This window comes from Haliotis asinina, chromosome 11 (genome assembly GCF_037392515.1).
Source record: "Haliotis asinina isolate JCU_RB_2024 chromosome 11, JCU_Hal_asi_v2, whole genome shotgun sequence".
Taxonomy (NCBI): Eukaryota; Metazoa; Mollusca; class Gastropoda; order Lepetellida; family Haliotidae; genus Haliotis; species Haliotis asinina.
Genome location: NC_090290.1, coordinates 25,506,979 through 25,524,330, shown reverse-complemented (window position 1 = coordinate 25,524,330; position 17,352 = coordinate 25,506,979). Strand labels below are relative to the sequence as shown.

General features: G+C 40.1%; 1 protein-coding gene across 1 annotated transcript in view; it reads left to right on the top strand.

Moving 5' to 3' along the window:
- LOC137256255 (uncharacterized) overlaps nucleotides 1-17,352 on the top strand; it is a 36,726-nt gene that overhangs the window by 11,337 nt on the left and 8,037 nt on the right. The window contains exons 2-3 of the mRNA XM_067793987.1: nucleotides 10,818-10,923; nucleotides 13,342-13,437. Of these exons, the coding sequence (XP_067650088.1) occupies nucleotides 10,822-10,923; nucleotides 13,342-13,437 (198 nt within the window). The 5' untranslated portion in view covers nucleotides 10,818-10,821. The remainder of the gene's footprint in view (nucleotides 1-10,817; nucleotides 10,924-13,341; nucleotides 13,438-17,352) is intronic.

The window sequence follows — 17,352 nt, the reverse complement described above, 5'->3', positions numbered from 1 at the left end:
ATAACAACTCGAGCTGTGTGATATCGTAATGCAACATTACCTTTCCGAACCGCTGAGGCTAAATCTCTTAAGAACTAGTTTCCATAGAAGCCAAACAAAGATATTTGGAAGGAAAGAAGAAGGTATACTTTATTTACTTTTCCACAACCTAAACGGATTGTGGTTTCATCAAGTCTGAGACGCTGCTTCCTTCCAGCCACAAATAATCCATTTGTAGCAAACTTATTCTTCCGGACGCATTGCCTTGTAGCGGGGAATATAGGATTTAATAACCGCGGCACGCTCAGTCGGAACCCACACAGTTTTTATTAGGTTTAAATTTCGGTCTGCAAGTTGCCTACTTGACACCTCTGCGAGAAGTTTACGATGACTCATTAGTCTGGGGAAGATGGTCGTACTGTTCAGGCGCATTCACAATAGGATTGTCTCCCTATTGGAAATTGAGGCATATAGCCAGGGTTTCATGTAGATGTGCACTGAGGTCAAAATGACATCAACTGTGAGTACTGCAGTTGAAGATTTGCATTGAGGTTAAAATGACATCAACTGTGTGTATTACTGTTGAAGATGTGCACTGAGGTTTAAATTACATCAACTGTCTCTGTTACAATTGAATATGTGCATTGGGGTTAAAGTGGCATCAACTGTCCATATCAGCATTGAAGATGTTCCATATCAGCATTGAAGATGTTCCATATCAGAGTTGAAGATGTGTATTGAGGTTATCTATATTTGAGTTGCAGATTTGCATTGAGGTTAAATCACATCGCCTCAGCATATTGCAGTTAGAGAGTTGTATTGAGGTTTCAATCATCAACATCAACTGAGTATATTAAGCAGCAGAAGAGCTTTGCCATGTTCCATCTAGAGTCAAGATATAGGGCTTACAAACACCCTGCAGTTAGTACAAAAGGTGTGATTTGCGTGTTACCGTTACAGTGTCCTCGTTGTGCTAACTGTTTTACAGGATTCTGTCATTGTAATCTATTATTACTCGTCTCTCAGAGCATGACGTGACATTTAACACTGTTCTAGAACGTCTCGTCACAGTACACGCACATCGCATACAAACATATGGACCCGATATGTTCTGGTGGTATTCGATTATTCACCGTTACCTAATGTCTACGTTGCTGTAAGTCATCAGTGTAACCACTTACATAAACATTCATTTGCACTGAGCATCTCATCTCGGTTGTTGCCCGCCTTTAGAGGCACACAGTACTACTCTTTCACAGAAAACCTTGGGGAATTGCGCCTAGCGTTGCCAGCGTCCCCAATGCCCCTTGTCCATGAGTAATAACACCGATAGCTACGCTCTGTATTATTTAGATACAAGTATTTGAAAAATGAAAACACGGTTATTGATTAAATCTGGCAATATTAAAAAGACTACTGTTCAAGGACAATTCTAACGACAATCAATAATTTTAGGGTACGGAAACCCATGCTGTACGACATTCGCGATTGTCCGGAATTTTAGAGAATCGTTTTCTCTTCTTTCTGAGCAATGCCTCCGTGTTTGTTAATATGAAGCCGGGTAACCATGTTATTTGAAAATATAGCTGCTTCGAAGGGTTTTTTTTATCGGAGTCGGTGGTGTGTGAAGGAAAACGGATCGAGGCCTGGAGATGAAAACAGAAGTACTAAACTGACTGCAGGTCTGGACAGGTTGTGAAGAAATCTATCTGAATATTTTAACAAGTCATTTAATTTCAGATGAGAGGAGCAACTATCAAAACTAACCAAGCACTGTGACTATCATGTCTCCCAAACCTTAACACAAGCTGACAATAGATACTAAGAGATTGTCATTGGTTACCGAATCACTTTAGCCTATGGTCTACAAGCAATTGCATGAACGCCAGCAGACCAACTGGAATTGTCAAAATTCTGCATAAAAATTAACCCCCATACAATTCGTACGTTTAATTCATTCGCTCATACCGAAACTGCCGATTCAGTTTGTTGCTGAAAGTCCCCATACTTGACTCTCGCTTGTATAAAGTTGTCATGGAATATGAATAAACATGTATATTTTATATACTTAACTTGATCACATATTTCATTTACACGAAAGGTAACATTCATAAATGTATACCCATATGATTGCAAGGCCATTTTAAAGAAAGGTACATGTCATTAAACTGTTTGACAAAGGACGGCATAGGTATATCTCTAGAAATATCTATAATGTTACTAAATGTCAACCGCATACATTATTGAAACAGTTACCTTGACAACCAGACGCGAAAACCTTTGTGTGTGCAGATACACGGTATAGAATAACGCACATATTCATTTCTGTCGAAAAAAGCAACGCAAACACGAAACACCACCATGATAGCCGTTATTGATTAGCCCAGGCAACAATTTTTGCTTATTGTTGTTTATCGCTGCACTTAAGAACGTTCCACGTGGCGGAGGGGGGTCAGTGACTGAGCCTAAACAGATCCACTGATAAATATAGTGAGCAGGCGATGTGCATTTAACGAAGCCAGACAGTCGGGCTGTAGATTCACTTGTTCGCATTTCACAACCAGTACGATTTACTTAGAGTTCCAACGGGTATCAACATAATAACAGCTATGTAGAAGTGTTACTATGGGGTCTGTTGACACTATTCCCGCTTGACTCGAAGGAAACTAGCCAATTTCTGGTAGTGTGTGCTACATGCAACTGTCAGTGGAAACAAAACCAATATCACACTTGTTTTTAAAGATTAGCTTGCGTTCAAACATTCGTTCATTATGATGCATGGGCTATTCAGTTTCATAATAATATTTAACAGTTATAGCAAGCCTAAATTTCCTCTCAATATGCTGCTGCTTGCTTCACGACAAATTGTTCAAGAGTTTAAATCCACTAAGAAGAATGGCATCTTTTACATTACTTACGTAACTAGCATCAAGAAATGTTAATGATACATCTTCATCTTTCGAAATTCTGCCATTATAATGGATCATTCTGCCAGATAGAACGTTTGAAATTTTCTGCTACTATTTTTTCCGGAAGTGACGTCACTGTGATATTTTCATCGCCTTTCAAATCATAAAAACAGCAGATTTAACAGGCTCAAAAGTAAACATTCTCATGTGCAGAATGTTGTATCTACCATTACACAGGCTATAAAACTTTTAACAAAATAATGAAGGTACAAAATAGCCCAAAATTCTACAGGAGGTCGGGTCGTCTGGGCACCACAATTCGCCATTCTCATTTGGATTCCGCCTTGGTGTCAGAAACCTGTTATCATATGACGTACTCCCTGATTTGTCATTCTCATTTAGCCGACACCATACCCCAGACCTACCAGACCAACGGTGAATAAATCCTCAAAACTGAATTGGAATAAACCAAAACAGAACAAAACTCACAAAAATCGGAAAATAATCTTTCAAAACTGAAACAATTTCCTTGGCCGCCCTTGCAGTTGATATGCGACTTTCTATTCCATTCTAAACTGTTAGTTTTCTGTTAGAGATGCGTTGTTTCGTTTTTTTCTGTCTTGGTGTATTTAAGTTCAGTTTTGGGCATTTGCTCGTTGTTTGTAAGGTAGGCCCGAACCCGTTCTCATTGGGAGCAGTCGATCGGCAACCCTCCCTTTGGCCAGGTAACCGTCAGCCCATACGCCGAGAAATAACTGAAACTGTTTTCAAATATTATACAGCTCTGTATTTTTGCAACTGCAATAGTTTAACGCTGTAATACTATTACAGCGGAGCATCCTCCTGGTATGCTAATCATGACTAATCACCCACCACAGAGAAGATAACGATAAGTGATTAGGTCACATCATAGGCTAATGCACACAATAAACTCGACATTTTGGATAGAACGGCAAACATGTAGAGTCAGCTTATTCTCGCTAACCAGAGAGGCGGTAATGGGATTTGAGATAACACTGTCCGCGAGACTGACGACTGGCTGTGACGTGTGTGGTGTACGTGATTCTCAGACACTGGCGGGGATATACAAGTCGTACAGTGAATAGCAGCAGGAAATAGAAATGTCGGATCAACTTAAATGTGTATTGGGCGAATTGTTGTGAAAAAGGAGCTTGAGATCAAGTAAATAAATGCTCATCAATCAGCTGCATTGGGCATCACGTCTAAAGTAGGGAGAAATGTCACGTCCACTTTGCCTGCCAACGATGTGGAAATGCTGGGTCCTGTACATAGATCAATGTGTGAGGTGCGATACACCGTGCATACATGATGTGACAGCAGGCATCTTAGTATGGCTTCAGCTACATGACATCATGATGACATTAAATCAAATATTTGCACTTTACAGAGCTGGGCAGCTACCTCTTAATCGTTGAAAAATGTATTTTAGTTGTACATGTCATTGGTAGTTATTAAACATTAAAGAATACAATAGCTTTATTAAAGGCACAATGTCAGACATTTTCGACAATATGTTAACCTATATTATATATTATATATATTGGGTGATATGCACTCACTTTAGTTTAATATTAATATAAAAATGGTAAGAATAATAACTTCAGCTTCCTATTGATGCAATAAAAGAGTTAATTCTTCTTCAAGAGTTGCCTGAAAATGATAATTGAAATTTCGGGGCTAACAGCTTCCCAACAGAGGACGCGTGCCTTAAACAAAATGTGAACAATAGATCCATACATCGAAAACTGTTGCCGGCGGGATTGTCGGTGTTTGGCGAACTGGTTTCAATCACAAGTTGTGCTTAGGATATTCGTAAAGAGCGCTCCAAGGGACATAACTCTATGGTGTTCGCTTAAAATAATGTTTCTCGGGTAAAGGGCGCTAGAGTCGATTTAATGCAATGTTTTCCGAAATGTGAATATATATTTTAAAAAAAATAAATTATATGCTAGCTTCCCTGAAGGCTGACAGTATTGAGATCAATATTTGTTATAGAGAAGTGTGGTATAATATAGTGACCTTTAATCACCAGCATTCCATGTTTGGCGTAAAGGTATGGCTGTTGGGGGGATCGGGTGGTCAGGCTCGGTATTGCTAGTTGTGCATATCAATTCTCATGATTTCAACCACTGCATTGTTTAGAACCGGTTGAGGGGGGTTATTTTATTGACCGTTGTCATACAGCTGGAATATTGCGGTGTTACACACAAGAGACCTGCACCAATATTAGATCTTTTTATTCTTGTTTACATGGGGGAAAAGTACCGCAATTTTTGGGCTGAGTATACATCCATTTTGAACGATATATATTTTCAAAGTCGGCGAGATTTCCTCGGTGTTCTGGCTTTGTGAAAAGGTCACATATAATGATGTTGTGTACACAATGATCAGAATGCGATCACGTCTGGGTTTTGAATGTAGCTCCCTTCAGTTCGGGTATTATACGTCTCTGTTGCTTGATATTATCCTTAAGATTAAAGATACATCTTACATATAACCAATAAATATCAAACAATATTTACTCCTCTTAGGAATATCACACATTAAAGTCTGAAGCACTCAGTTACTCTCATATAAAGACTGCTGTACACGGTTTCTGTTCTATATAACCTCAGCTACATACTGTTCTTGTACAAAGTATAAAGTCTGTTTGTATAAAGTCAGCATTACAGAATTCTTACAACCCTGTAACGGATTCAATACACAATATTTACAGCTGTGTTACGGATACAACGCACAATTCTTAATAATAAAGTTTCATTATGGATTCAAAACACAATTCTTAGAACTCTGATGCGGAGCCAATACACAATTCTTCAGCATTGTTATGTATCTAACACACAATTCTTAGAGCTCTGTTACGTAGCCAGGATACAATGTTTCAGCTTTGTGACGGATACAATACGTAATTTTCCAGTTCCGATATGTATCCAACGCAGAATTCTTAGAGCTCTGTTACGCAGCCAGCACACAAGTTTCCAGCCCTGTTTTAGATGTAATACGCAATTCTTTCTTCTTAAATTGCGGATTCGTTAAACAACTCATAACGTTATGTTACATCTTTAATACCAGGTTCCCAAGAACAATCCATTTAACGGAAGATTTAGTTCCATTAGCTGTTGTATTCACGTTAATGAGACAACACGTTATCACATATCGACCTTGTGAATTAAGCCCAGCACTGCATACTGAGCACGCACATGATGTATCCTCCACCAACTTCAACAGCTGAAACGAGCACATTAACCCATAAAAACATTTTACCATCAGGAAGTTGATCATAAAATATATCTGAATTCATCCAAACGTCAAAGTTTTATCGTTAATGTGGTATTCAAATCTCGTCTGGTCATTCACAGCTGATCATGGAGAAATCACGTGTAACAGGATACATCGCTGTGTTGGTCGAGTCGCTCTGAAGCAACTCAGCCAAACAGACGAGTAGTCCCGTGGGTATCAACAAATAATTACACCTCTTTCTGACGCACATTCATTAAATACATTCTTAAACATGGGTCTAAAACAACGAACGTAATATTTCACATGTCCTGCGTTCTCTTTCTGCCTGGGAAGCTGCATGTTCCATGGCTGCTGAATGTAGAAGCTGCCTATAGGTCACTGAGGTTAGTTTTACGCCGCACTCAGCAATTACCTGGCTATTTGGCGGCAGTCTCTAATAATCGAGTCAGGATCAGACAGTCCAGTGATCAACAACAGGAGCACCGATCTACGCAACTGGGATGCGATGACGTGTCAACCAACACAACGAGCCTAACCACCTGATCCCTCAAGTCGTTTGTTACGATAAGCCAATGCTACTAAAGACCAATTCTAAGTTCTAACCCGGATCTTTACGGATGCCTACACAGAACTGTTATTGCTGTATCGTCTACCGTTGCTGTATCGTCTACCGTTGCTGTATCGTCTACCGTTGCTGTATCGTCTACCGTTGCTGTATTGTCAACCGTTGCTGTATCGTCTACCGTTGCTGTATTGTCAACCGTTGCTGTATCGTCTACCGTTGCTGTATTGTCTACCGTTGCTGTATTGTCAACCGTTGCTGTATCGTCTACCGTTGCTGTATTATCAACCGTTGCTGTATCGTCTACCGTTGCTGTATTGTCAACCGTTGCTGTATTGTCTACCGTTGCTGTATCGTCTACCGTTGCTGTATTGTCAACCGTTGCTGTATCGTCTACCGTTGCTGTATTGTTAACCGTTGCTGTATCGTCTACCATAATAAAATATTGGCGTGTCTGAATGTGTATAAGATGTTGTATAACTTATCAATCATTCCATACCAATACATAGCATATTTATCTGCTCAAAGGTTGTTATTTCTCTAACGGTCAGTATAATCTGATAAAAGCTATATGGCTGACATACACATGAGGAACCCTGGTGCTGTAGGCGTGACTTGTCATCATGCATACAAGCTCGACTGAGATAATAAGCAAACTACTGTCATATGCGACATATTGTCATATTTGAAAATTGGTGCAAAGGTAATTTCGAGTCATCTCTCGCACGTGGAAAACGAGATACCAGGAGAGCGAGAATCGTTTACATATGGACAAACTTATACCGTAAATCAAGTGTTACTTTAAACTAGAATAGCTTTAAATGCACGGGTAGAAAATTTACACCCAACCCAACCCGAATTGGTATACAAGCTCTGGCTAGTTTGATACATACTTACAAGCGAGTTAGAACATACATATACACCCGTAATGTATATGCAAACATACTGATAGATACAGGTATGGTTGTGTCGTCAGATGATTGTGATACTGCCGATCACTTCTGAATGTCACTGCAGTGTAACGACGACAGAGATATATGTATCTAGGTACTATACCCCTTGTCAGGTGTAACATACACGATAAGATACTGATTTGTATGAAGGGCCAGAGACTCACATCCACTCCAATCAGTGGAGCAAAGTAATTGTTTTACTGTAAGTCCGCCGACGTTCTGTGCCAGCACTTGTTTTGTTTCGACGCCGGCTATAGCAACGTGGTAGGGATCACGTCATTAGATCAAATGGGTGAGTAGTCCGCAGCAGAGACACAAACCATGCTCGTCTGGCTAGCAGGATCCCAACATAACATTAACACCTTATACAACGAAGACATTCAGCACTGCATGTTGATTAATTAAGACATCTGCGATTCGGAAATGTTATAAACTAATTTATGATGAGCTTGATGCAATCATATCTTGCCAAACCATGTATCTGGAATAGATGGTATCCTGCAGATGACAAGAGTGTGTGCATGTGTGACTAAAATAGAAGGGCTGTGTAGCGTTATCATGGAGAACTTCTTAACGGAATTGGCTGCTAAGAAGCAAAGCCAGCCACCGACAATACAGTCCAGCATCTTAGCTCAGCCTTCGGGTTACATGAGTCAAGTTACTGTGATTTATAACTTTCCAAGAGTTTGGGAAACTTAAAACGTTTTGGGGGCCTGGAGGGGTGGATCTTTCCCTAAGATTTATGACCATTCCCCCATCCCACCATCCACCACTCCTACCCCCAGCGTCCTGGATCCGCCCCCTGATCTCCAATTGGAGAGATGGGTCTCGTACGCATTGGAAGCAAGCTGAAAGAGATTCGCCGGGAAATGACGCAAGAAGGACATCTTGGTATAACTGGGAAAGGCATATATACAAACCCAATCCCAGTTCACGTGTCCTAAAACAAACCCTTTTCTTCTAAACATAACAATGAATTGCAAGGACTATAAGGTATCTTTCTCAAGACAATCCATGGATACACAAGGGAAATGATTTCCCAAGGATTTAAGACACGCCTGGCTTGAGAACATATGACTTTGAATTAATTATGAAGACATCTTATCTGCTTTCAGCCTGTATACACGTAACTAGTGATCGATGTTTACATACATATCATTTAAATGCGTTACTTTAACTGGAATGAGCATTTCTAACTTTGTTCACTAAGAGCATAGTTTTACTTTCAATGTTGCATGGTACACAGATAGTTACCTTGGGTTTACAATCATATACATTGTAAATCATCAAATCATTTAAACACGTCAACTCCTCACAACCTTATGTGGGCATAATACACATCTGTCATCTTTAACCAGTCAGACATCCGAGGGAAATAAAGTAGTGTCTGATTACCCATCACTATCAACAACAACAATCATAAAGTACTGTGCCAGATTAAACACAGGCTGAAGTGTCCCAGGAGTTCCGCCGTGTAGACACCAGCAGCTCACTCAATCTACCTAATGAGCAATATAGCTAATTCCTGTGATGACACATACGTTAGCCATTCACGCTAACGTCAAGTCCAAATCGACAGCAGTCCAAATATACATTCTTTGAAACCAACTGGGGATCGCCCACCTTGGCGGAGTGACCTCCCGTAGTCCCAGGGGGGTCTTTAAAGGGCAGATAAATAAGCACCGGTGCATGTCGCCGACCGCTCTGAAAACATCCTCGTTTACCTATAGATGGTAAGAGAAAGGTCGTACGGTGATAGCAGGAAATGAAGAGCGGCCAGAGGCTGTTATTAGAACATGGAGTCTAAGATAATAATCTGAAATTTTGTAAATAAATGTTAGGAGCAGGAAATGAAGTCTGGATTTATTACGGGCTTTTGGTCTAATGAGCCAAGTGAATGTCTTTCATCTTGAAGGGCGAAGTTGGTGGGATGCACTGATTAATGCTTCTGGTTGTTATAAATGTGTAGCGACTTTATTGTTTAAGCCTGCTGGATTCTATGCTGTAGAATGTTGCGTGCAAGCACCTGTATTTCACTGATAACTAAATCTCAACAATTATGCGGGAAAATATGCCCAGAAATAACCATTCTCTCTTTATGACCTTAGCCGACACATTTAAAGAAGGTTTCTAGAACGAGAAACAAGATATTGGAAAGTTTGAAAGACTTGGTACCTGCTTTTTCTTGTTAAGGGATGATTGAGAGTATTTCTCAAAAGCTGACTACTTAGATAACACATGTTATAATACCAGCAATATTCTTTCTATATGGTATTCAGGAAAAAATTGTTTATGTGACAATGTATTGTGATTTAGTATCATCCCTACTTTCGGGAAAAGTAATGAATAGACCTTTAATCTGTGTCTTTCTGCTATGTGTCTCATATCAGAGAGAGTTACGAGACATTGCCACACGAAGCTTGACCGCTTAGTTTTCGCAACCATAGTCTTTCCAACAACATTAGCTTGAATTTGAGACATATAGAATGAATATTATGTGAAATCTGAAAACCTACAAGAGGTATTTGCTTGGATGTTATAGTTTGAGAAATGAAGCAAGTTTCAAGTATGGTATTTCTACTGTACCCACCTAACCCATATGAAACTACGCCTCAACCCTTGCGTCAATTGCTATTAAAACGCATTACAGGCATATGAATACTATCTGTCTGCAGAGGTTCAAGACAGTTTGTTGAAAAGGAAAGGAAATGTCATTTCAGTTTAATGGGAAAACAGTAGGGTTAAGGTGCTAGGCTGCAATGTGGAGATAACAGATTCAGCCCAGTGGAAGGCATTAACACGGGCGCCCGTTGCTGTCTTCATTTGTCAAACCATTTCTTTGTGCATACGAGCCGTAATTTCATTTTGGTAATTCGGTTAAAACGAAGGTTTTATCCATATCGAAGATCTGATCCACTGATAGAAGAGATTTCTCTTTTGTTTGTATCTCATTACCACGACCATGCCGATATATGCCATGTTTGTTGATTGAATTTAAGATTGCAAATTTGTCAAAGATGATTGCAAGTTGCTCTCAAGGAGATGCAACATTCCCAAGGTCTGAATTCGGATCTGCCCATCTAGGCTTTTTGATACACTGGTGCATAGTATGTGATAAAACCGTTAATAATGTCATATTTTCTACACTTACAGAAACATGGATGTGACTACAACCACCGTCCTCGGCTCACTTCTCCTCGCTTTGTTAGCAGTGGCGACATCTAGCGGGCTCCCAGCAGACGAAGGCAGACTGGATGAGGTACGTAAGTTAATGTTTAACATAAACTGAATCTTTTGACCACGTCGACAACATTAGGTCACAGTTGGCAGCAACTTGGCAAGATTAGTTGTAGCGGGTTCGAATCCGATTAAACAACGACTCTCTCTCTCTCTCTCTCTGTCTCTCTGTCTCTGTCTCTCTCTCTCGCTCGCTCTCTCCAATACCCTCCACCCCCTCCCTCTCCACGTCCCTCTCTGCGTGATGTTATACCTGCAGTGTTGGTCTTCCTGCCCAAACCTTTTCGCTATTTTCTCTTGATGGATCATTCAGTAGAACACATGCAGGTTAACAGTCGATAGACGTCATTGTGTAGTTGTAAAAATCAATGCATGTGAATTTCAAAGTAGTAATGTATACCTGCCCATGATGCACGGACATAAAGCAATAATCTCATCGATCTGGCTTATATTCCAATATGTGACGAAGTGACAATTGATGTCAAGGATAAGAAGAGATGAACGGTATATGATCATGACATACGTGGATATTCTAGGTACTGTATTCACAAGTCACAAAGGCACAAAGCAAGCACTGAATAATTCATACCAAAAAACACTTGAAATTGAATATTTACGACCGGATGTGCAGTTACTAGCTTAGAGTCAACCGATACGCTTGTGCATTATTTGCTGAGAAGTGGTTTATTGTGAACACATAATGTTTTGCTGCCTATCCCAATTTCCTTGCACACAGACACAATCCTCTAGGGCGAGGTGAGTGGCTGACAGGGACTCACGCCAATCATTCAAAATAGATGAGGCTGTCACAAACACCATATGTTGTCAGTGTCACAGTGTGCACGGTTCTTATGTGGAATAGAATTCTTGCATCGCAAAATATAAATGTCACTAACACCTTTTAAAAACTTACCGGATATAAGTTTGCCAATTGGAACTTGTGTGTTCCTGGCTTTGTGTATTTGAGTCCCTTCCGATGTTATATAATTTTACTTATATTATCAGGTCATAGAAAGAATTTTAAAAAGAAGAAATAAGGAATAGTTCAATTAAATGCTTTAGTAAATTATTACGTTGCAGAAATGATAATCATGGCCAAACTCCACGTTATTTGGTAATGCTCTAAAGACGTACATTATAACATTATAACACAGGTGCCTGTGTAATAGCGATATGCCATATTCTACTGGGTACCCATTTTCTACAGGGTAAACAGGGACAATTTTGAACAAACACAATTGTCTAGAGTGAGACCACATCGGTGTTGTTGTGGAACAAACACGGTCACCATCCAAGAACATTCCGTGATCAGTGCTGCTTGACTGCACCTGATTTGTGACTTGCACAGGACCACATACCACCAGGCATGTCAACACGGAGACAGATCCGCATCCCTGGCCTAAAGACGGCATTGCTTCCTGTAGTACAGAACTGGACAGTTTTATTGTTACCTTGCACTCTGTATTAATCACACCATGGCCGTATGTGATGGTGCCTCTGTCGCTAGGATTTCATGTGACAAACGCCGTATTTTTACAAGCAATTAAAGATTTATGTAAATCGACAGATGAGCACACGAACGGTTTTACTTCCTGTTAAGAAGGTATTCAACACTCTTTACATCGCACCTCGGCAACGTTAAAAAAGTTTTTTCCAAATCCATGTTGTTCCACTGTTGTTACGTGCTCATTCATCAAAGGTCTATAGAAGTGTCGTGTCATCGTATTTACAAAAATAGATAGATCGTTTCTTGTTATCGAATGATGTTGGGATTTCAGCGGAATCATTCGTCACTGCCTACTAAAGATCCGTAAATCCTTCTCGCAGAACTTCTGCACCAAGCATGTGTCGCATCCACTGCTGAGAATGACGTACTTTTACTCGACGTCCATGTTTGAAACACGTGTAGTTACAAAGTAGATTGCTTCAAATACCCGTACCTGTAAATAGGTAAAGTGTTTTGTAGTAATTGAATTGAAATGTGCCGATATCAAGTAATTTTGTCAACATCTGTTGCTTTGGGTAGACTTCCCAAAGACTGAATTGGTTGACACATCACCGTATCACAGTTCCGTAGCTCGATGCTCATATTGTTGATTACTGGCTTGTATGGTTTAGACACAATTATGTACAGCTGGAATATTGCTGAGTGCGACAATAAACAACAAACCAACTCGAGCAAATATGCGGAACAGCAAAACATAGTGAAAATGAAATCTCATAAAAGTAAGCGTTCTTGTTTGTGTCGCTGTTTAAAAACTTGACAAATAGACATGTTGCGGTTCTTTTGCTGTTCAGTGTATTAGAGGCAGTAGTGACCCAGGCGATAGTAACAGAGGGTCGACTATAGAGCAAGGGCAGTGTTATACATAGGGTTTGCTGCCTTTCTGTTGTGTCATATATCGTTTCGTATATGCAGTTTGCTTTGTTTTCTCCACAGGCTAGCCTTGCAGCAGAAAAGCGACCAAAGTACATGGACACACGCCAAGAGGACTTTGAGATGGTCAAGCAGACAGTTTTGATAGCCATGGAAGAGGTGAGTTGACACGGGACTTAGAGATGGTCAAGAAGACAGTTTTGAGAGCTGACACAGATGTAAGCTGACAAAGTCAATTACTATCTACAGATACATTCCTCTGCGATAGTAATATTTACGTGTTGTGTGTTAATGTTATGTTGATGTTAATGTATGACACTTACGACTATCTTACCGCTAAGAGAGCTTTAAAAATCTAGGCCCAGGATATTCGTAAGTTTATCTTGAAGGCGTAATCTTTACCGGAAGACCTCTTCAAGACAGACAGGTGTACGTGCAGTGTTGGCACAGTGTTAGAAGTGATCACACAAGGTGATGAATGGCTTCCGAACAGGACGTGTAAGTCTCGGTAGGAGATACTTCCAGTACTCAGCTTATTCCCGTCTCCCTTTGCGCGCCCCTACTTGCGATATGCTCGACGGGGCCCACCTTCTTGTACCATATTTCCGGTGACAAGCGTGTATTCAAGAACAAGTTCTGGTTCTGGACCGCCAAATATGACGCAACTAGACCGGACCAAGTGCACAGCCATGCTTGGCTGTCACAGCTGTTAACAGTTGTAATAGTTGGCTAATTTGGAAATGGTTGGATCAGTAACAGGTATTCCTGCAAGGATTATTGGTTCCATACAATTAACCGGTCACCATGGGACCATTAGACCAAGTATACGACATTGTTTGTCACCGGAAGTGCTAAACAGCATAAGGTCACACGAAGTGCCGTGACCTGCATACGGGTCTTATTCTTACACGGGAACGTGATATCTGAGCGAATACAGCTGATAAATCGATGCCTTGTCACACCAAATGCAATTTATTTCGATTTCCAACACATAAATCTATAATTCTGAAGACCTTGTGAAGTAACTTCGCCTAGTGTTGGACTCCTAGACTGTAAAGTCCATCAGAGAGTTATGGTAAAACCCCGCTATGAAATATATTTTGGGTATGCAACTCTTCACAGAGCGTTCTTAGTGCTAAAGTGCCTGTAACTCTCATACCTGAACACAGACTTACAACAACCGTAGAGCTAAGATCACTCTGTGCAGTGGGCCTTGGCAGACTGCGCGTCATCAAGCAATCTTTTGTGGCCACCGTGACATGGTTTAAATATAGACTTCGGCGTAAAACAACAATCATCAACTCCACTGTGTCTTCATTATGTTATCCTGCTGCTCTAGACTGCCACAATAACGAATCGTATGGTAACTGATGTCCGTATATTAATAGATCATAATGACTCATACAACTGTTCCGAATGCCCCATTGTGGCATTCAGTGTCTGTGTGTCACGATCGCTCACGGATTCTCTTGGTCATGGGAAGTCTAGCCATGCGTTCTTCGCGTCTCATCAGACAGCCACTCTGTACACACAATGCCACATCCATCAATGATGCGTATTATATGTCACGTCGTCAATAATTCACGTACAGCGGTAGTGTTCGGGATGCGCGAGTCCCGTGTCACCTATGTTTAGACTTGCTTTGTGCATTAGATGAATTAGACATTTGAAATCGGGTCAGCAAATACTCTCAAGGGAAGAGGGAGTCAACCGAGAAGCTGGAATGTGTTTCAGATATAATCAGATGATCCGTTACACCGACTGTAAGGTAGACTTTCTCACATAGATTCGTGTTTAGCCAATAATGTTACGTTACATCGATTGTGTCGTAGACTTAACATTCTCACATAAGTACGTGTTTAGCCAATAATGTGTTCCGTAACATCGACTGTAAAGTAATGTGTTCCGTAACATCGACTGTAAATTAGACTTGTGTGTTTAGAAAATAATGTGTTCGGTAACATCGACTGTAAATTAGACTTGTGTGTTTAGCCAGTAATGTTCCGTAACATCGACTGTAAATTAGACTTGTGTGTTTAGCCCATAATGTTCCATAACATCGACTGTAAATTAGACTTGTGTGTTTAGCCCATAATGTTCCATAACATCGACTGTAAATTAGACTTGTGTGTTTAGCCCATAATGTTCCATAACATCGACTGTAAATTAGACTTGTGTGTTTAGCCCATAATGTTCCATAACATCGACTGTAAATTAGACTTGTGTGTTTAGCCAGTAATGTTCCATAACATCGACTGTAAATTAGACTTGTGTGTTTAGCCCATAATGTTCCGTAACATCGACTGTAAATTAGACTTGTGTGTTTAGCCCATAATGTTCCGTAACATCGACTGTAAATTAGACTTGTGTGTTTAGCCACCAATGTTCCATAACATCGACTGTAAATTAGACTTGTGTGTTTAGCCCATAATGTTACGTTACATCGACTGTAAATTAGACTGGTGTGTTTAGCCAGTAATGTTCCATAACATCGACTGTAAATTAGACTTGTATGTTTAGCCAGTAATGTTCCATAACATCGACTGTAAATTAGACTTGTATGTTTAGCCCATAATGTTCCATAACATCGACTGTAAATTAGACTTGTATGTTTAGCCAGTAATGTTCCATAACATCGACTGTAAATTAGACTTGTATGTTTAGCCAGTAATGTTCCATAACATCGACTGTAAATTAGACTTGTGTGTTTAGCCCATAATGTTCCATAACATCGACTGTAAATTAGACTTGTATGTTTAGCCCATAATGTTCCATAACATCGACTGTAAATTAGACTTGTATGTTTAGCCCATAATGTTCCATAACATCGACTGTAAATTAGACTTGTGTGTTTAGCCCATAATGTTCCATAACATCGACTGTAAATTAGACTTGTATGTTTAGCCCATAATGTTCCATAACATCGACTGTAAATTAGACTTGTGTGTTTAGCCAGTAATGTTCCATAACATCGACTGTAAATTAGACTTGTGTGTTTAGCCCATAATGTTCCGTAACATCGACTGTAAATTAGACTTGTGTGTTTAGCCCATAATGTTCCATAACATCGACTGTAAATTAGACTTGTGTGTTTAGCCCATAATGTTCCATAACATCGACTGTAAATTAGACTTGTGTGTTTAGCCCATAATGTTCCATAACATCGACTGTAAATTAGACTTGTGTGTTTAGCCCATAATGTTCCATAACATCGACTGTAAATTAGACTTGTGTGTTTAGCCCATAATGTTCCATTACATCGACTGTAACTTAGACTTGTGTGTTTAGCCACCAATGTTCCATAACATCGACTGTAAATTAGACTTGTATGTTTAGCCACCAATGTTCCATAACATCGACTGTAAATTAGACTTGTATGTTTAGCCACCAATGTTCCATAACATCGACTGTAAATTAGACTTGTATGTTTAGCCACCAATGTTCCATAACATCGACCAATTTCACACCCTCAACAACCCCTCGGAGCCCGCGCGCGGCATCACGACTTCCCAACGTTCTCTGAAACCTGAGATTTCACACCCTCAACAACTCCTCGGAGCCCGCGTTCAAAACTTCACATCAGTCTCTGAAACCGAAGATTTCTCATCCACCACTTACTGGCCTAAACTTTGCCTCCCAATCTTTTAATGGTACGCAAATCGCCTTATCCCTACTAAACGTGTTTCCTTAAGTCCCCCTGAGACACAACCGATATCGGATACAACTACCAACAATCCCTTGTCACTGTTTTAGACATGTTCACGTCTTTGACTGTCAACTTATCGATGGGTCGGTTCTCCATGGCTTAAGCACCTTAAGTTGTGTTTGCGTTACTATACGTCTCGGGGTATCAATTGGAAGATAAATGCCTCCTTAACGCGCTTAATTGCAGGTTGTGTTTTCTTTTAATGCATCACACAGTGTTTGTTATACTTGGTTGAATGGCAAGTGGCTTTTTCTTCATCTAATGTTTTTAGTAGTTCTTGGTGATTTCTCTTCGACCTAATCGCATGATCAGCTTCTGAAAATGAATAAACCGAAGAAGGTGTAAGACAACCCATGTTTCCATTCTGA